At 42.0% G+C, this 22,175-nt stretch overlaps 1 protein-coding gene across 1 annotated transcript; it reads left to right on the forward strand.

The window, feature by feature from the left end:
- The first annotated feature begins 3,109 nt into the window (after positions 1–3,109).
- On the forward strand, positions 3,110–21,356 carry rnf168 (ring finger protein 168). The gene is made up of 6 exons (XM_078410658.1): positions 3,110–3,564; positions 7,075–7,151; positions 9,822–9,998; positions 11,313–11,446; positions 12,389–12,461; positions 18,791–21,356. The coding sequence occupies exons 1-6, from the start codon at positions 3,246–3,248 to the stop codon at positions 19,904–19,906; spliced, it is 1,896 nt and encodes a 631-aa protein (XP_078266784.1). The 5' UTR covers positions 3,110–3,245; the 3' UTR covers positions 19,907–21,356.
- The last annotated feature ends 819 nt before the right edge of the window (positions 21,357–22,175 follow it).

Genomic DNA, 22,175 nt, shown 5'->3' on the forward strand with positions numbered 1-22,175 from the left:
ATGTGGATAATGGAGACCTTGTGAGTCCTGGGTGCTGGGTGCTGAATCATTGGCAGCCTTTCCTGTACAACCAAGATTTGTTATAAACCAATTTTATGCACTATTCTCACTTTAAAAACACTGAAAATTGTTGAAAGAGATAAAACTGAGTATCTAATGTCATATTTTAGTGGAATTATTGCAGAACAAGATTTCTGGCATTGATGAGCTAACTTTGTATGTGCAAAATTTCACCATTCACCATTAATTGTTGACATGTGGAAAAATGTCTGCAGTGAAAAGGCTTTCTGTGCTTCACGGAAAAATACGTGTGATGGCCAAAATAATCCCCATCCAGCATAGTGAGGAAAGAAATCTGAAACATGCCCCATCCATTCATGATTTAGCCAAAACATTAAAATCATAATGTCGCAAGGATTCAAAATAACGTTAAAACAACTCAAAATTACTAAAAAGCCTGAAATATTTTAAAAGTCTAAGCACATTAATAAATCATTCAATAACTCAAAAGATAATTGAAAAATCAGAGATATTAAACACTTTTAAACTTAAGCTCAGTAAAACTCTTATGAAGCATTGCTTAACTGAAGATATCTCTCTCATTTAAATACCAGTGGAGATTCCTTCAACTGGGTTTAGGATCTAGGTTAATATGAAATCTAAGCGCAGGCTGTTGTGCACAAATCTCAACTCTCATATTTAACTCCAAGCAGGGTTAGGTGTTGGAATACAAAGCTGGATGCCACCTGTGGCAAAATGCATGAGAACATGCAACGACAAGAATGTTATTCTCAGTTATGCAGGACAAGTCAGAAATTGCTGCTGGAATCATTGGCATTTTTTTGTCAAATATGAGTGGATATTTATAAAAACGTTTTAAAGTAATGTTTCTATTTAAGTGAATTTCAAATTGTACATGCCTAAATTGTTATTTTATTCTCATAAAATGTTTAACTGCTTATTATATCAATGCTGAGAGATTTCTTGCTGCTACACATTCAGATCACATCAAGAAATAGAAAATTGACATCTCAGAGTGCATTTAATCTTTGAAGATAGACACAAAAAGTTGGAGTAATTCAGCGGGACAGGTAGCATCTCCGGAGAGATGGAATGGGTGACGTTTCAGGTTGCGACCCTCCCTTGGGACTATGGAGCGTGCTGCTGTGGCCTAGGTCGGCGCCACGGAGGGGATCTGGCGGCGATAGTGGAGAGGTTGGAGAGGCGGTTGTGAAGGCACCGACCTACGGACGGGGAAGTATCACGTGGGAGTGAGGGAGGGGGAAGCCCCGCTGGGGGGAGGAACAAAAGAGGACCCGGTGTGGGGGGCTGCCATGAGGAGGGGATGGGGGGAGATAACTAAGGTGGACTTGGCGCGGGATACTTTGTAACTTTGTCGGTGTTTTACATGTGACAAAGAATGCTCTTCTTAGCAAAGAATTTCACTATGACTTGTCACATGTGACAATAAAGCATTCATTCATTCATTACAATCCTCACAACCCTTACAAATATTGACCTCTAACTTCAAGTAACCCCTGCTTTCCCTCTCTCTCTCTCTCCATCCATCCCTCCCCATCCTAGTTCTCTGATTAGTTTTACTGTCCTCCTGATTAGATTTTACTGATTGTATGCCACGTTGTCACATTCCCCTCAGCTAAGACTATACATTTAAGAAAGGAAGGAGAGAGAAAATAGGGAATTATAGACCAGTTAGCCTGATATCGGTAGTGGGGAAGAAGCTTGTCGATTATTAAAGATGTAATAGCAGCGCATTTGGAAAGCAGTGACAGGATCGGTCAAAGTCAGCATGGATTTATGAAGGGGAAATCATGCTTGACTAATCTTCTGGAAGATGTAACAAGTAGAATGGATAAGGGAGAGCCAGTAGATGTGATGTATCTGGACTTTCAAAATGCCTTTGACAAGGTCCCATACAAGAGATTAGTGTGCAAAATTAAAGCACATTATATTGGGGGTCAGTTATTGACATGGATAGAGTACTGGTTGGCAGACAGGAAGCAAAGAGCAGCAATTAACGGGTCCTTTTCAGAATGGCAGGCAGTGACTAGTGGAGTGCAGTATAAGGTTCAGTGCTGGGACCCCAGTTATTTACAATATATATTGACGATTTAGACGAGGGAATTAAACGTAACATCTCCAAGTTTGCGGATGACACAAAGCTGGGTGTAAGTGTGAGCTGCAAGGAGGACGCTATGAGACTGCAGGGTAAATTGGATAGGTTGGGTGAATGGGCAGATGCAGTATAAAGTGGATAAATGTGAGGTTATCCACTTTGGTGGCAAGAACAAGAAGGCAGTTTATTATCTGAATGATGTCAGATTAGAAAAAGAGGAGTAACTCAGCGGGACAGGCAGCATTTCTAGAGACTTTTCAGACTCAAAGAAGGGTCTCAACCCGAAACGTCACCCATTCCTTCCATCCAGAGTAGCTGAGAACTGCAGCTTCTGTCCCACTGCTGCCAATGGTTATGTTAGAGGCAGGAAATATGTTCCCAATGTTGGGGGAGTCCAGAACAAGGGGCCACAGTTTAAGAATAAGGGGTAGGCCATTTAGAATGGAGATGAGGAAAAACTTTTTCAGTCAGAGTTGTGAATCTGTGGAATTCTATGCCTCAGAAGGCAGTGGAGGCCAATTCTCTGAATGCATTCAAGAGAGAGCTAGATAGAGCTCTTAAGGATAGCGGAGTCATGGGGTATGGGGAGAAGGCAGGAACGGGGTACTGATTGAGAATGATCAGCTATGATCACATTGAATGGCGGTGCTGGCTCGAAGGGCCGAATGGCTATTGTCTAACAGCAGATTAAGCCCGTCCTGCAGGATATCTAGGCATTGTGTAATTTTCATATTTCCTGTATTTGTAATATTTTTCCCGTTAAAAGTTTCCAGAAGATTTGACTGTGGAAACGCTTGAGCAAAATCTTGACAACACGCAGCCGCAGAGGCAAAGGTCAGCGAGCCGTGAGCCTCGGGTGCGCAGCCGCAGAGCGAGGGTATTCTGCAGGCCGCTTGGAGAGCGCGCGACTTGCAGGGCGCGGGACGCTGGTACTGCGCAGCCGCGAGTAACCGAAAAGCGCGGGCACGTCCGTGCGCAGCCGCAGTGCGAAGGGGCTCGGGAGCGGGGCATTTCAAAGCGAGCGGCGGTTTGGGGGCGAAGCCGCTGCACGGTGGTCGCGGCGCGAGGACAGCAGTCCCCAGCCGCCGCCGCCGCCGCCGCCGCCGCCATGAAGCAAAGTAAACGGAGCGGCCCCGCGAAAGCCGAGGCCTCGAGTCCGCCGCCGGCCCTCAGCCTGGCCGAGTGCACCTGTCCGGTCTGCCAGGAGATGCTGGCCGAGCCGGTGACGCCGCCGTGCGGCCACTCGCTGTGCCGGGGCTGCTTTCAGCAGACGGTGACAATCAGCAACATGAACTGCCCGCTCTGCCGCCGCCGCCTGTCCAACTGGGTGCGGGCACAGGTCCGGCGCGGCGGCCTTGTCAACACCGAGCTGGAGCAGCGCATCCGCCAGCAGTTCCTTCGGAACGGGGTGGTGGGGCCGACCGAAGGTGAGTGAGTGTCGAAATCCCTTTCATTTTCGTTTATTATTGTATGTGCAGAGCAGGTACGGCGAAAAGCTTTTTGTTGCTTGCTATCCAGTCAGCAGAAAGACAATACATGATTACAATCAAGCCGTCCACTGTGTACAGACACAGTGTAAAGGGAGTAACATTTAGTGTAATGTAAAGTATGATTGAAGGTAGTCCGAGGGTCTGCAATGAGGTAGATGCCCTGGATGGTGGGATCCTTGATTATCCTTCAGTCTGAAGAAGGGTCTCGACCCGAAACGTCACCCATTCCTTCTCTCCCGAGATGCTGCCTGACCTGCTGAGTTACTCCAGCATTTTGTGAATAAATCCTTGATTATAGATGCTGACTTGAGGCTGCGCTTGTGATGGACTGACTGAGACCGCCACTCTGCAGCCTCTTGGATTAGTGTGTGTTGAATTGTTGTTGCCAGTCGGGATACTTCCTGCAGTATAATTGACGTTTGTTAGCGTTTGATGATATGCTAAATCTCTTTAATCTTTTAAGAAAATGGAGATGTTCGTGTGCCTTCTTTGTGATTACATGCATGTGCTTGACCCTGGACTAAGATGTTTAATGCCCAAGAATCTGAAGACTTCTAATAAAGATGTTGGCAGGACGAGAGGATCTGAGCTATCTAGGAAGAGGTTGAGTAGGTTATGACTCTTCCTTGGAGTGCAGGAGGATGAAGGGTGATCTTATAGAGGTACATAAAATTGTGAGAGGAATAAATTGGGTAGATGCACAGAGTCAGGTTTGGTGAATTGAGGACCATGGGACTTAAGTTTAAGGTGAGGGGGGAAATATTTAATATGGGATCTGAGGGGTAACATTTTCACACAAAGGGTGATGGGTGTATGGAACAACCTGCCAGAGGAGGTAGTTGAGGCAGGGACTATCCTGATGTTTAAGAAACAGTTAAACAGATATATGGTTAGGCAGGTTTGGAAGGATATGGGCCAATGTGGATAAATGGGACTAGTGGAACTTGGACATGTTGGTCAGAGTGGACAGATTGGGCTGTAGGACCTGTTTCTACTGAATTGCCCTGTTCATCCAAGGTTCTTTACCTTTTATAGTCTGATTAAACCAGTTTTCTCAGTTTCTCAGATCTGAGGAATGATCTCTGGCCTAAAATGCTGTTTCCATTTCCACACACACTGTTTGACCTGTTCAATGTTTCCAGTGTTTTATGAATTCTGTTTTATCATAGCTTCTTTGTCCTAGGTGTAGATATTACCAATAATCTTGTCGACCAACCAAATTGAAACGGCAGTGAAAATTGTATCACGCCTCTACTTCATTGGGGACTGAGGCATAGGTAGTGCAGATAGAGCATAGGAACTTTGTTTGGGAACAGTTATTCCCAAGACTGCAAGAAATTACACGAGTTGTGCATGCTGCCCTGTTCAATACACTGACCAGGCTCCAAGCCATTGACTCCACAATGTCTTGGGAAAGCAGCCAGTGTCATCAGGACCTTTCCTTCTTCCTGCTACTATCAGGCAGAAGACACAGAAGCTTGAAAGCATGTACCACCAGATTCAGGAACAGTCTCTTCCCCTCTATTATCAGAGTTCTGACCGGTACTTTCACAAGCTGAGCTACAGTTCTGATTCTCTAGCCTACTTAATTAGACACTTTGGTATATTTGGTATATTTCTCTTTGCTCTACCTTGTGTACTTCATTTTGGCTTGATTGTATTCTTGTATAGTAGTTTCTGATTTAATTGGATAGCATGCAAAATAAATCTTTTCTCACTAGACCTTGGTACACATCACAGTAATAAACCTAAATCTAGCTTTTAATTTATGACTGCTCCTGCACCTACTTTAGTGCTTACCATTTTTTGGCTGCAACCAACATTGGAGTTGTTCTACCATACTTAGGCCTGTGTGTACCAAACTGAGTTTTATTCACATTTTACCCTCTTGTTACATCCCCCACTCTTCCCTCTCCCAAATAGTTCCAATATATCACCTACTTTATTAGATTACAGCACTGCTATCACCCACTGGCTCTTGTCTCATTGTGCCCTCCCTTTCCCCCACCTCTGTCTTAATCCTGATGCAGTTTTGACCCAAAACATCAATAATTTCCTGCCCAGATGCTGCTCAACTCATTGAGTTCCTTCAGGAGATTGTTTGTTGCTTGAGACCCTAGAATCAACAGTATTGTCTCCTGTATCTTTGAATTTGGTATTGAACATTTTGAAACGTAGCCCAATATGCTTTTTTTTTTTCCCCAACAGGGAAAGAACCTTTAGTAGCTTGTGAGCAATTACTTCTATAACTTATCTAACATTACGGAGCAGTATTTCTTCCCTCCAAACCCCAAGCATCTCCTTCCAAAAAAGACATATTGCAGTGTTGCTTTTGGGATGTTGAAATATTTTTTTAAATTGTGATATGTTAAGATATTTAAGTTAGTTATGCTGATGTGCAGTGGGGGTAAAGACATATTCTTAATTCTCTAATTTTAAAGGCAATTGTGGGAAAACTATTTTTTGAAGATGCACCTAATGAAAAATAAGTAAATTAAGTCAAAGTAAGCTAAAGAGTTGTTGGAAAGAACAATTAAAAACTGCTGAGAAAGTGGATCTTGTATATATGGTGTATATATGGTGGATAAAGAACATTGAACAGTACAGCACAGGGCAGCTCCTTTGGCTCACAATGTCTGTGCCCATCATGAAGCCAAGTTAAACTAATCTCTTCCTGCATAGGAACAATATCGCTACATTTCCTGCAGATCGATGTAGCCATCCAGAGTCACTATCGTGTCTGCTTCCACCTGGCAGTGTGTTTTAGGCACCCATTATTCTGTTTTTAAACTCATCTTAAAGCTATGTCCTCTAGTCTTTGTTTCCACCGAGGGTGAAAACTGAGACAGACAGACAGGTAGCCTCTGACTAGCTACCCTATCCCTGACTATCATAATTTTATATTTCTATCAGGTCTGCATTTAGCCTCTGCTCTAGAGTAAACAATCCAAGTGTGTCCAACCTCTCCTTAATGTAAGAAGATGGTACTTGAGTAGGAAGATAAGAAAGTAAAATAGGAAGAGAATACTTTAAAAAAAATCCCACTCTGCATAATATCCAGTATTACTTTGTAATTTTATAAGCAGATGAGTGCACTGTTGTTGTACCCTCCAAATAAAATGGGGTAGAATAATAGTTCACTCATCTGTTTATACAGTGACAAAGCAATACTGGATGTTACGCAGAGTGGGCAAATTGCATGGAGAGAGGTCCATTACAAGGTGTGTTTCTATGCAAAGCTGTTGATCTGAACAAGGTGCTTGGATATTAGATTAATAAAATGGTTACTGATTTGTCGACAGGTTCTTTACTCCTTGTTCTACTTTCAAATTCAAATGCCGAGTCGTTATTAAATGTATTCCAATTCATCTAGTAATATGCAGGGTCAAGTGAAATTATTTACATCATGGAGTAAGAAGTTAATAATTAATCCTCCTATTTCATAAGTTGACAGATTGTGTCCACCACCTCAACTATGTAAACCTGGCGAGTTGCGACAAGAATATGAAGAGCAGATCAGCAAGGTGAGAAGTAGATCTCTATTTCATGCAGCAATAATCTATTTGTGTGATTCTATGCATTTCTGTGCAATTTAAAAACTAGAATGTTTCTCCATAACTTGAGCATGCTTACTCTTTTATTGTCCACCAGTGAACTTACAAAAACTCAAACTTTGCTTTTGGGAACTGAAGAATAGCTTTAAATTGGTGCATGTTTCTCTTTCCTTTGGTTGAACTCAAGTTTAGTTTTATTAATAAAAAAATATCATTTAATTTGTGTAATGTTAAATAAGGGAAATTATTAGTGGTGTCGTACAACATAGAAATGAGCAAGCCCTTTGCCCACAATGTCTGTGCTGCACACAACGCTAAGCTAAATTAAAGTAATCTGCTTGCACATGATCCGTACCCCTCCATTCCCTGCATATCTGCGTGCATATCTAAAAGTCTCTTAAATGTCACTATTGTATCTTCTCCACTATCGCTGACAGCATGTTCCAGGCAAAAAGAACCTGTCTCGTACATCTTCAAACTTTGTCCTTTTCACCTTAAAGCTAGGCCCTCTGGTCTTTGACATTTCCACCTTCTTTTCCCAAATTTGTCCTTTCTCGGTGTGGGCATAATCCAATCTAAGCATGGTGAAGAAATTTAACACTTCAAAGATTTCTACTTCCATATTGTAGCACTTTTATTTGCCCTTTTCCATCCAATACTCTGCTTTAAAGTGTCTAATTAGCATTTTGTGGAAGGAGACAAAAATATCAAACAAAGACGACCATGCTTGTTAAAGTTCGTTTTCTCTAGACAGACAACAATGCAACAAAGTTAGTGGTGAAACAGTAAAGTCTTTATTACGCCAGGCGGAAGTGGGGAGATCAGCACCGGATGTCTTCAGACACCCAAGCTCACCTCGTGTCCCACTCACCAAAACAAAGGACAAAACAGTATAGTTATATATTTTCTTATCGGTGAATGAGGTGGCACCACTCACATCATGCCCATACAAGGTAGTGAAAGAATAAGACCATGTCCATATAAGGTATTAAGAAGTCATCAGTAGGTTAATTTTAAAAAAAAGTATGTGCTGCACTTCTCACGGTTCGACACAGCTTTATCTTTTCTGCTTAGCTGTACTTCTCACGGTTAAACACAGCTTTATCTTTTCTCTCTCTGCTTAGCTAAGCCATGTGCAACGTGCAAGAAGAAGCCGGCAACAATTTTGTGTATCTTTTCTTTTTTTTAAAAATACTTAAACTCTTTCATTCCCTCCTTTTATCATAACACTAGACCAAGTGGACCCGTTGGGCCCATTCCTTGTAGAGGGGGAACAGGGAAGGGGAGAGGGTTCACTGAGTGAGCCCTGGATCCAAAGCCTCTCCTGTATTGATGTAGCACCCTCAACCCCCCAATCAATACCCCTTATCCCCCCCCATCTCCCCCACTGACTCACTCCATCCCCCCACCCCCACTTGCCCCTCCCCTTCCCCCTCCCCCAGCCCTGCCTCCACCCCCATTCCCCCCTCCCCACCCCTATTACCCCCTCACCCTGGACTCAAACATGCTGGCTTGGGTTTATGCATACATTGAAAGGGACCACATCCCCAAATAGGTTCTGTAAGGGGCAATGATGGCACAAATTACATTTGTGCAATCAGTCTGCTCCTTAAAGGATGCTGTAAAAGGAATATGAAAGTATTTAATATTGATTATGACCAGTCTAGGCTAGGGAATGATAAAATGAATACTGAAATTGGGTGTAGGAGGGATATTCTACCAACCAACTGGTTGTTTTGGCAACTCTGTACTAGGCATTCAGTTTGGAAGCAAGACAGGAATGTACACCTTCATTACTGTCCAGTGACATCAAGATAGAAAAGCACTGTTAGCATTTCAGTTCAATTTTCCTAGTTGTATTGTATGGACATAATTTTGTTCTATGACATAAATACTTTAGGTATTTGGCTCACGACTGGTTGGGTTTGGTTGCATGGTCAGTATATTTGGAATTTAGTGTTTCTTTTGACCCTTCAGTCTTCTGCTTGTGCATATGTTCCTTAATTACAGAAGCTACAACTATGGAACAACAAGTGATTCAAATTGGTTGCCTGTAACTTTAGCACCATTGTAAATCGAGGTATAATTGCACTTAATTTTTTTGGCACATTGTTGTATAAGGGAAGTTATTTTAAGTTGCTTCATTTGGTGGGTAATAAATTTCAGATTAACATTCTTTAATACAAAGCACAGAGTGGCAAAGGTTTTTGGGGATTGAATGTAGAATGTAGCCACCTGGAATCTTCGTTCTTGGTCTGCAAACTGCTTCAATTCTTTTGCAGTTTCTAATATTGTTTCATTTCTTTTAACCTGGGTAGAAGCTGCTCCCTGACTACATTCTACATTCAATGCCAACAACATTGAGTTGTGGTTGAAAATCTGTGCCGGTGACTTCCTGACCGTTTCATATCTTTTGGGAATTCTTGAGCCCATGAATATTCCTTGTACGGTACATGTGCCTTTTAATCAGTGTAAATTCATCTAACATATTATATAATGCAGGTGTGCTGCGAAAGAGTATTATCCCCTTTTGGCAATTTGTGGGAATTAGAAATAAATTCTAATGTTCATAATTGATTTATAATCTGTTGGATGTTTTCATTGCTAGATAAAGAGATGCTGAATATTCATGTTTAACAGTTGCAGGCAGAGCGTCGTGCTTTTGAAGAAGAGGAACACAGAGCAAGTGAAGATTTCATTCAGAAGCTTTTGGCAGAGGAACGGGAACAGCAAATGCATGCGGAACAGAACAGGAAAGAAATGGATGAACAACTAAAAAAAGATGAAAAGCTAGCTAAGATATTGACTGAGGAGGTGGTATGTAAAAATCAATGGAGAAGTTTGTTTTCATGGTTTGAGCTGATTGGTGTAAACCTATTGTCTTTAGGAAAATACAATCCTGCTTAAGAACAGCAGTTGAACCCGTATGGTGAACTGAATTTTGTTCCACAGCCATTAACCTTAGAATAAGTTGCTGTTTATAATATGTCTGTGGTTATAGCAAATATTGTAGGTATGAAATATCTTGGCAGTCTTTAAGATCAGTTGTGTCCCTCAATGTACCCTCCCGATGAAGGCTGGATTCTCTGCTGTATTTGAATAGGAAATTTAAACAGAGTTTGTCTTTGGGATTAGGAAATGATGTTTTTCACTGGGGTATACTGGTCATGATGCTATGTTCCATGATTGACTGGAATAGGTTTTATGGACCAGTTGCTCCTTTCCTACATGCTTGTAGGTGGGTCATTTGTTAAATCATGGGGATACCTGAGGAAATGTCCCAACATCAATTATTTCAAATATGTTCATAAACCCCTTCGCACAAATCTTTAATACAGATAAAGTGCTCTATGCCCTACCTAATACAAAGCATTTGATATTTGGCTACCTGAGCACCATGGCCTCTAAGATTCACTATTTGCTTTAAGGTTCGTTAAATTAGAATAAAGAATTCTTGCTGTATCAGCTCTATAATCTGCAGATGGTAATCGCAATTAGCAGTGATTACAGGATACATTTGAGATGTAATGTAATTTGCTCTTTGCTACAATTACATAAATTTGCATCCTTTAGGTTGCAAGTCCAGTACACTGACCATGTGGCCTTAATTTCCTGAATGTCTAAATGTCTTTTATGTGAAAATACCCATTGCAATGCCTCAGTCACATTTATTCATTTGGATGTACAAATACTTGCTCAAATCAATAATCAGAATGTCTTCCATGTGCTTGAGTTCCTCAGTTTGTTGCTTGAAAATTAATTTGAAGTATTAATGGAATAACATTTGATTTAGTCTGGGGAGTCTGCTTGTCTGGCTCCAGCAAAGCTCCATTTGTGTCAGGTTAATGGCATTTTACTGTGCCCAGTATAGTGTTAGCACCAGCATACTGAATTTGAAAACTCCAGCAGAAATTTGTGTATTGATGTATTTTCATGACAACAGTTTTAAAAATCTATATGCCATGTCACTAGCACCATTGTTCAGTCTGTTGCAATAGGACAATTCTGAGAATGGAAGTGTTGTGCACAAAGTGGGAAAATAATTGCTCACAATTAATGTCCTTGAAAATGTAGAGTATAGCAATAAACATGATTGCAACATTTTATCTTTTAAATTCTCTTTCTCTGCAGAATTCAATACACAGAGCAACTCCAGAAAAACTGGGTGGGCACACAAAATCAATTTCCTCAAAATTCAATTCGTCCATCTCCAAAGGAACTAAATTGATAGCACCAAGCCCGAATAATATGGAAGATATACAAAGGCAAGTAGACGTGCAATGGAATTCTTAACCGGTGTTCAAATATTGTGAATAGAAGATGATATGGGTTAGGTATTTAAAGTGCAAGGTTATGTAAGTCGCCTCTTATGCAAGTCAGAGTGCTGGTATCATTATGTGAATAATTACAAGAGATTCATGGGTTCATCTGTCCCTAACTGCTTTATACATCTCCACAGACAATCCTCTGGTTTTTGCATACTTCGATCCTTGATCACTGCCTGCATTAATCACTCCATTGTTAGTGATTAACGTAATCCCTACATTTCCAATTTGTTGAGCCGATCAAGTGCACGCTTCTTGTATTGGGAGGACCCAGAGCTAAAAAATGAATACGCTGCCACACAGAACTCAAAATATTGGGGAAGTGGTTAACATGGAATGAAACTAGTTATCACAAAGAGGAATAAATTAGTTGTATTCAGTTGGAACGATGTGGAGTGATGAGCCCCAAGGATTCATCCTTGCCTATCAATTATTTACTCTATATTAATGATTTGGAGGATTCAGCATGCATAAATTGAAGTGTTCAATAACACTCTGCAATAAGGATATCTGTAGTCTGCAGGACAACAGAAATGGGTTGGGTAGATGGCAGAAAATGGAGCAAGTGGAGTTTAATATAGGAAAGTGAGGCCATGCACTTCAGTAAGAGGAATCACATGACAGTCTATAATCTAAAACTAAGGTTCTGGAATGAGGGTTGTCCTAACACAAACAACTGAAGAAATTGGGTCTGGTCATTTAAAACGAAAAGAGGATTGTGGAAGTGTGGAATTCTAGAATGGTAACTTATTTAATATTTTGCCTTGATATCTGTAATCGGGGTTGATTCTAATGCAAGTTCATTTGCTACCATTAGGCCAAGACTAGCACCAGCCCAAGGTCCTAATACAGTTATTTTTAACGTTTCCATTTTTATTTCAGGTATTTATCCCCAACTTTGCCAAAGCATCAAACAGCTGCAATTAATAGACTGAGAAACAATGTCTCTGGTCCAGTAAGTGTGTATGAAATTAATTATTTCAATGTTATATTGCATATATCTTGTGCAATTTGATATTAAATGTCAAGTCAAGTCAACTTTATTTGTTACATACATATACAAGACGTGCAGTGAAATGAAAGTGGCAACGCCTGTGGATTGTGCTAAAAGTACAAAACAGAATAGAAAAAAATAAATGTAACAAAAAATAAATTAATACAGTAAATTAAATTAGTCCCTGGTGATATGAGAGTTAACAGTCCTGATGGCCTGTGGGAAGAAACTCCGTCGCATCCTCTCTGTTTTCACAGCGTGACAGCAGAGGCATTTGCCTGACCGTAGCAGCTCGAACAGTCCTTTGCTGGGGTGGTAGGGGTCCCCCATAATGTTGCTGGCTCTGGATCTGCACCTCCTGATGTATAGGTCCTGCAGGGGGGCAAGTGTAGTTCCCATAGTGCGTTCAGCCGAACACACTACTCTCCGCAGAGCCTTCTTGTCCTGGGCAGAGCTATTCCCAAACCAGATTGTGATGTTTTCGGACAAGATGCTTTCAACAGCCCCAGAGTAGAAGCACTGAAGGATCCTCAGAGAGACTCTGAATTTCCTCAACTGTCTGAGGTGGTAAAGGCGCTGCCTTGCTTTACTCACCAGTGCGGCAATGTGTGTTGTCCATGTCAGATCCTCTGTGATGTGGACTCCCAGGTATTTAAAGCTACTCACCCTATCCACCGTAATCCCATTTACCTCGTGGCGTGTACGTCCTTGGATGTTGAGCCCTTCTAAAGACTACAATCAGCTCCTTAGTTTTTGTGACATTCAAGAGGAGGCTGTTGTCCTGACACCAGAGTGCCAGATCAGCCACCTCCTCCCGGTAGGCCTCCTCATTATCGGAGATCAGGCCCACCACCACAGTGTTGTCAGCAAACTTGATGATGGAGTTGGAGCTAAACCTGGCCCCACAGTCATTTGTGTACAGGGAGTACAGTAGGGGGCTACTGGATGCAACCCTGGGGGGGGATCCTGTGTTCAGAGTGAGGGGGTTAGATGTATGTCTCCCCATCTTGACCACTTGGGGCCTGGTGGTGAGAAAGTCCAGGACCCAGGTACACAGGGGAGTGTTAAGCCCCAGTTTCAGCAGCTTCCCAGCCAGTCTGGTGGGGACTATTGTGTTGAAAGCTGAACTAAAATCAATGAACAGCATCCTCACATAGCCCCCCTTTTGGCTGTCAAGATGAGAGAGTGGTGTGCAGAACCTGGGAGACCGCATCATCCGTGGATCTGTTTGGACGGTATGCGAACTGCAGCGGGTCCATATTGCGAGGGAGGAAGGCACAGATGTGGTTCTTGATCAGCTTCTCGAAGCATTTCATGACCACCAAGGTGAGGGCCACCGGTCGATAGTCATTCAAACAAGCTGGAGAGGCATTCTTTGGCACTGGTACGATGATGGATCTTTTGAAACATGCAGGACTGGAGCAAGCTGAGTGGCACAAGACTTTAGTACTCGCCCAGATATGCCATCTGGGCCTACAGCTTTCCTCGTGTTCACACGCGTCAGAGCCCTCCTCACGTTGTGCTCGGACACCGAGAATGTGTGCACATCCCCAGTGGTGGATCCCCCTCCAGTCTCGCTAGCCAGCCCGCTGGCAGTGTTGTTTTTAGACGGCGAGCTAGGGGTAATGTTGCCCATCTTAAATCGTGCGTAGAAGGAGTTCAAGTCATCGGCTAGGGAGGTGCCGGCACTTCCGGTTGAGGGGGGGCTGCACCGGTAGCTAGTTATAGTCCGTAGCCCCTGCCAAAGGCGCCTGGTCTCCTGCTGCTCCATCTGCGACTCTATCCTGTCCCTGTACCTCCTTTTTGCGTCCTTCACCACACTTCGCAGTCGGTAGGACTCTACCTTGTAGTCATCCATATTGCCGGATGCCAGGCCGGAGTTGTAAGCAGTGGTGCGAGAATTCAAGGCAACGCGAATAGACCTGTCCACCCAGGGTTTTTGATTAGGAAAGATACTAACCCTTACCGTGGGGACGATGTTATCGGCTATTGTTGCAATGAGGTCCGTAACCGCTTCTGCAAACTCATTGACGTCTCTGGAACTTGCTTGGAACATATTCCAGTCGACATCGCTCAGTGCATCTTGCAGCATAGCCTCTGAATGGTCAGACCACCGCTTTACGTCCCTCGTCACCGCCGTTTCCCTTACTATCCGTTGTTTATACTCCGGCAGCAGGAAAATGGCAGCGTGGTCAGATTTTCCAAAAGGAGGGAGAGGAACGGCCTTGTAGCCTTTCCTGAATGGCGTGTAGCAGTGGTCCAAAGTTCTTTCCCCCCTGGTGACACATGTGATGTGTTGGCAAAAGTTATGCATGACCTTTTTGAGATTTGCCCTATTAAAATCTCCAGTCACCACCACAGCCGCATCAGGGTTCTTGTTTTGGTGTCGACACAACACATCTTGCAGCATGGCCTCTGAATGGTTAGACCACCGCTTTACGTTCCTCGTCACTGCCGTTTCCCTTACTATCCGTTGTTTATACTCCGGCACCAGGAAAATGGCAGTGCCATGTCGGTGTCCGCATGCGGTGGAATATAGACGGCTGTGATGATCACCGAGCTGAACTCCCGGGGAAGGTAAAATGGACGGCATAAGATAGTCAGATGCTCCAGGTCCGGCGAGCAGGAACGAGAAAGCGTCTTAATATTCCTAGGGTTGCACCAGTTATTGTTGGTCATGAAGCAGACTCCTCCACCCTTGGATTGTAACCCTAAAATTGCAGTAGTTGATAACTATAATCAATTTGGGTCCTCTGCAATTGCTCTCCCTAGTTCAGTAGTCTCGCAGGAGTTGAGAATGTGGGGAAATTAAAAAAATAAAATTAATGCAAAGTTGTAAATCGGTGATTGATGCTCCATATGGATCTTGTGAGCCGAAAGGCTTTTTCAGAGCTGTGGCTCAGACTCTGACAATGTCTTCCATCATGAAGTGTTTAGCTTTACCCATTGAAATGTTTTCTCCTTGCCTGTTGACTCAGTTTTATCAGACTTTGTCAAATGCTGCCTTGAGATAATGAGCAGTCAGGCATGCCTAAGTAATGGTTCTTCAGGCAGCACAGTTAAGACCTATGATATGCTGGTGCAACCCATTATATGATGCTCAATGAAAAAATATTGAAGAGAGAACACTCCCCAGCCCTGTACAAGCGATTATAGCTGACAGCAACCTACAAGACTATATAAATGCTATTGAAAATCCTTGGGTAAAATTGACTCTTAAAATATGGAAAACAGTTATAATTTAGAGGAAGACATTACAATCCTTAAATGGTGCGCATATGACACAGAATTTTACTCCTAATAAATTAGATAGTAGGTTTAAAGAGTGGACAGTTAAAGGCATAACTGCTCTTTGTAACATAATGAAAGAAGAAACACTTAAGTTTTGAAATGCTTAAAGAAAAATTCATGTTAGAAAAACAAGATTTCTATCGATACTTACAGATGCAGAACTACGTTAATACAAATGTTAAAAACATAATGAAATCGAGTATAGGTTTGACGGGATTATTTAGGAAAACGTATAATTCAAATACTGGTAGTAAAATTATTTCATGTATGTATAAAGGGTTACTGAATCTTAAATCACACTCAACCTTATATATTAAAATGAAATGGGAGAAGGAAGGAGGGATAATCATATCCGAGGAAGAATGGACAGCAATATGGAGGCATCAATGGAAGTGTACCTACTCACAAAATTGGAGGGAGTTTAGTTGGAAAAGTCTGATGCGGTATTTTATTACGCCTTCTCAGAAAGCCCATTATGGTGGGAGCTCTCCATTTTGCTGGAGAAAATGTGGAAATTAAAAGGCAGATCATTACCATGTTCTCTGGGATTGCCCTGTTATTAAAGATTTTTGGAGAGAGTTACATGATGCCTTACAAGACACTTTTAGATGTCATGTGCCCCTGGAGAGTAAGACTATGTTTTTTGGACTCATACCTGAAGACTGGCGGGAAAAAAAGACAAATACTTGCTGAATATACTGATGGTAGCTGGTAAAAAAAGCTCTCACAAAGAAATGGTTATCACAGGAGAGCCCAACTCTGAATGCACGGATGGACATCACAATGGATATTTATAAAATGGAGAAAATAACAGCATATGTTAACTTTAAATTGGATTTATTTGTGACATGCGGGGGAAAATTGAGTTAACTATATAACGCCTCATAGGCCAGACTTTAATTTTACAAATTTTTGATTATAGGGTAAAGAAAGGATCTCTCCCTAAGTGTTTGTAGTTTTTATTGTGTTTCTGTTTCTATATTTGCTTTGTACAAATTACAAAAAGAGGCAATTCAAGACAAACATAAGTGGATGATGTATACATATAGCATTATACCTGAAACCCGTTTTATGGAAATGTGTTTGTTGTGAAATGCCAATAAAAGAGGACATTATAAAAAAATAAATGTTTCTTCTTGCCTGTTGACTCAGACTTCGTCAAATGTTGCCTTGAGATAATGAGCAGTCAGGCATGCCTAAGTAATGGTTCTTCGTTCCATGTTTGACGCGGACAGTGAGGTCCAAACTAGACATTATCAAGCACATGTTTTGATAGCATTATTGATGATTACTTCCATCACTGTGATTTGATGATAGACTTCAAAATATGAACAGACGAATGGATTAGTCTTAACCTTTTTGTAAGGTAGACATACCTGAATGATTTTTTTCCCCTACATGGTTGTAAGTAATAATGTTGCAATGTGGGAATCAGTGGATCAGCTTAGCTAAGTAGCAGCTAGTTCTAGATCAGATCTTCACTGCTGGGATATTGTCAGGCCCCACTTTCTTTTTTGTATCTGTTCTCAGTATTGGATGCAATTTGAAAACTATAGGGTATGAACTGAATTGGTTGGAGGCTGTGATGGAAGAGATCTTGAGACAAAGCTGATGTGTATAATTTGACACTTCTGGCTGAACTTGGTTGTGAATGCTTCATCCTTTTCCTTTGCCCTCGCTCCCCTGTCTCTTTAATTGAGCTCTTTTAAGTCAAGTGGAATGAAAAGGAATTAAGAAGCAAAGAAGGCAGCTTCACGGCACAGGTTTGGAAAGTTTCACTAACTGAACAGATACACCAGAGCTAGTAAAACAGATTGAGTCTTTCAACGAAATTGGGTGGGAGAGGTAGTCAGGATGAGAAATGTCTGGATATTAGATGTTGTAACCTATCGCTTGTCAAGAATGCAAGTCTGGTGTGTAATGTAGAAATTGTTGGCAAAAGTGGTAACTTTTGAATTCTATAGGGATGGCTGAAGTAGCAACAATGCAGGAATCAGTGGTCAGAGTGGTGAGGGAGGCCCCCAAGTGCAACCGAAGCAAGGTCGCTTCTGTGTAGCCCATGAAGGGTAGGGGAGGGACAGGATTGGCAACCTAATGTTTCAGGGTACAGATGCAATAGTGTGGAAGAAAGAGGAGGAGCAGTCACATTTTTGATTAAGAAGAACATCATGGGGATAGATGATAGGGGATCATCCAATGAGGCTTTATGAGTGGAGCTAAGAAATAAGAAGGGGATGATCACCTTAATGAGGTTGTACAATGGACCCTCAAATAGTCAACAGGAATTGGAGGACAAATATGCAGGGTATTTGTGAAGAGTGGCTAGAATAATAGGATTATCCTAGTTGGGGATTTTAACTTTCTATAGACTGAGAGTGAGATAAATGGCTCATGTAACATTCCCTTTTTGATTTATAGAAATCAAACCACTTTTTTGAACTCCACAGAATATACGAATAACTTTGGCTGGGTGGTGGCAGAACGAGCCTTGGGGACCACCTGTGAGATGGAGTTGTTGAAAGATTGGATGTTTATTGGGATTGCTTTTGATGCAGGGAAAATTTCACATCCAAGTTCAGCCCAGCAAGATTGAATAGGACAAAACCAACATCTGATTTTACCCTCTTTCTCCTTGTGACCAGTTGTTCAGCTGCATTCAGTTAAGGCTTTTAGTTTATGTAAAGTAAACCTGGAATGTTGGTCCTTTAGATTTTGTGCTCTAACAGCTCTCCATATTGCACAATGAAGCCCAGTAAAATTGGCCAAAAGTTCTTAAAGCTGATGTGAATTGACTTTCTTACAAAATTAATAGTATTTTGTCCCTAACTCCAATACCCAACCGCTGCTGAATATCGTAGCTTTTACTTCACAATTTTCTGGATTGTGCTGAACTTCAAGTTAGACAAGAGATGGCAAACGCTAATGTGAGCAGTTGTTTTTTTTATGCAAATATTCCCTTGTATTTGAATAAAACTAATTAGATGTAATTTTTTTTCCAGGAGATCACATCTGAAGCAGATGAAATAATTTCAAGCAGTAGCTCTACTACAAATATTCATCTTTTTAATTGTGATAAAGAAGAGGAGACAGTCTCCAGTTCGGACCATTCAGAATTGGTGCAGTTTATTGAAGGAACTCCTGATGAAGCCATCGCAGATTGTCAAATGGGGGAGTATACCAGTCAGTGCAGTTCAGAGCACAATGAAAGCGAGATGCTAGAAGCTTGCAGCAGTGCACATAATGTTGGCAAGTCCAAGGAAGATGTCGCACTTATAGAATTGAAGATGAATTCAAGTAATTGTAATGAAAATCTGGTGGATTTCACAACTGTTCCAATTTTAAATAATAAACTTGAGACAGATTTTTCTAGTGCAGGTTCTACTTCAACTAATGTGGCCCATGCAACAGTCCAACATTTGATACAAGATGAAACTACAGAGCATGAAATTTTGAGCCAAAGCCCCTTTAAAATGACAACAGTTGCGAAAAGAAAAGCATGTAATTCCACAGAAGTCTCTACATCTACTGGTGTCTTGGTTAAAAAGAGAAAAATTTGTCCTGAAATCCATGATGAGCCCAGTGAGAACCCTCAATTTTGCCACAATATGTTTAATCATGATCATCCTGCAGACTGGGAGAGTCAACTTTTAGATAAGTGCAAAATGGAAGAGACGGATCGATTGTTGGCCATAAAACTACAGAAAGAACTTGATAAAGAGACGCAGACTGTTAATAGGACAAGAGGGACACCTGATGAATATTTGCTTCGGACCAAGAACTTGCCAAAAAATTGTGAACAAAAGGTGCTTGCAAAAAATAAAACTCCACTGGCAACCCCAAAGAGCCATCGAAACTCTAAAACCCCATCAAGATCACAGTCCAGCATCAGTAATAAGCAAACCATGCTCAAGAATAACTCGTCTATGACATGCAGACAGAAACGTGGTATCTTTCAGGATCCAACAAGACTCTTTAACAATCAAAAGGCCCAATGTCAGAGAACACTAGCCTCCATGGATGCTAATTCTGCTGCATTGATTACTGTCAGTGAACTGAGAAACAGTAGAAAACAACAGACTATTGTTGATATGTTCCAGAAATGTAACACTAAATAGGCAAAGAATTTGACCATTTTGGCCCGTCTGGATTAGAATTTAAATGTTTATTTTTTGCTTCTCAGATTGTCGGAATTCATTTTCCTGACAGTCTGCACTTCAAACGCCTTGTTTAAATTTATTGGCGGTAGTTTTTAAGACAATTGCAACGTTTACCAATTTTGCTTACTTTAGGTGGTTTCTCAACATTGAAGTAATTGTCCGGTTCCTTAACAGTGCCGCATCTTCATGCTGCTGCAATAGCAAAAGAAAAATTGCCATAATAATTTTGTTTACCTGTCAAAGGTTCAGTGCAGTTTAAGTTGTCTGGTTCTTATAATAAATAAAACATAATGAGAATCAATCTTTGTTTCATTACTGCATAAACTTTGTTTCATTACTGCATATCCAGGTAGTATTGTGGAAATGTGCCATAGCAGAACTGCCTGTATTTTAATAAAGAAATTAAGGCTACATGGGGTAAACTGTGTTTACTAAAGAAAGGACACGTTAGATGTCTTGGAATGGAAAGCCTCATCCTCCAGCACCTAGGCTGCAAGGGGACCTATGCAAGAATATTGTTTGTGGACTTCAGCTCTGCATTTATCACCATTGTGCCAGAGCTACTACACTCCAAACTCTCCTAGTTGACTGTGCCTGAATCCCTCTGTCAGTAGATCATCAACTTCCTGACAGACAGCCCAAGCAGCATGTGAGGCTGGGAAAGCACATCTCGGACCCGCAGACACTCAGCATAGGAGCACCGTAAGGCTGCGTACTCTCCCCTCTCCTTTACTCTCTCTACACCAACGACTGCCCCTCCACAGACTCCTGTCAAGATTCTCAAGTTTGCGGATGACACAACCCTGTTTGGACTGATCCAGGATAGGGAGAAATCTGCCTACAGACGTGAAGTGACACAGCTGGCATCCTGGTGCCTTCGTAACAACCTGGAGCTCAATGCTCTTAAGACAGTGGAACTGATCGTAGACTTTAGGAGAGCTACCCCACCCCTCCCCCCATTCACCATCGACAACACCACAGTGACTTCTGTGGAGTCATTTAAGTTCCTTGGAACCATCTCCAAGGACCTTAAATGGGAGGCCACCATCGACGCCACAGTCAAAAAGGCCCAACAGAAGATATACTTCCTGCGGCAGCTGTGGAAACACAATCAGCCACAGGCAATGTTGGTCCAATTCTACACTGCCGTTGTAGTCTGTCGTCACCTCCATCATGGTCTGGTTTGGCTCAGCAAACAAGCACGACATCTGGAGGCTGCACCAAATCGTTCGATCAGCTGAGAAGGTTGTTGGCTGCAACCTTCCCCCCGTCGGAGTCATTTATGTTTAGGCCAGCTACTGTTGACATATTATATTTTGTCCAGATATATCTTGCAGTATTATTTTGGACACTTGGGGGTGGTCATTAGATGCCCAGGGTGGTGTGTATATATAAACATAGCACAAAAAGTAAGGAAATTTGTGTTTGGTAGATTATTTCTTTGTTGTAACAATGCTTCTTGGCAATAAATCTTATACCGTTGGAAAGCCTGTTTATTTCCCTTTTAAATGGTGCCACATTTGTAAGGAACATGCATTTGTGGGATGAGCAGCAGAGCTGAGTATGTGGGTTGCGCCCATGAAAAATCTGCCAAATCTCTGCCAATGCCAAACAGCTTATTCTGCCATTGACTCTTGTTCGGTGTTGTTTGGTGGATTGGATGATTGAAGTCTGAAGAAACAAGACATATTGGCAATTTAACAATTTATTAATTTAATAAACAGGAGCCTCAGTAGCGTGTGGAAGAACCATACACAGCCACAACAGCCTGGCACCTCCTCATGCTGGTCACCAGCTGGTCACACACTGTTGTGGGATGGCATCACATTCTTCAACCAGCATTTGTCGCAAGTCAGCCAACGTGGTTGTGTTGGTCACTCTGGCACGAACAGCATGCCCAAGCTGATCCCACAAGTGTTCAATGGGGTTGAGGTCAGGACTGCTGGCAGGCCATTCCATCCTCTCCACTCCCAAATTCTGGAGGTAGTCTCTGAGAAACCCTGCTCTGTGGGGGCGAGCATTGTCATCTTGGAGGATAGAGTTCGGTCCCAGACTGGAGATATGGGATTGCCACTGGTTGCAGAATCTCATCTCGATATCTCTCTGCATTGAGATTGCCTCCAATGATGACAAGCCTCATTTTTCCAGTGAGGGAGATGCCGCCCCACACCATCACACTGCCTCCACCAAAAGATGTTACTCTATCGGTGCAGCAATCAGCATAGCG

The sequence above is a fragment of the Rhinoraja longicauda genome, chromosome 13 (assembly GCF_053455715.1).
Source record: "Rhinoraja longicauda isolate Sanriku21f chromosome 13, sRhiLon1.1, whole genome shotgun sequence".
Taxonomy (NCBI): domain Eukaryota; kingdom Metazoa; phylum Chordata; class Chondrichthyes; order Rajiformes; family Arhynchobatidae; genus Rhinoraja; species Rhinoraja longicauda.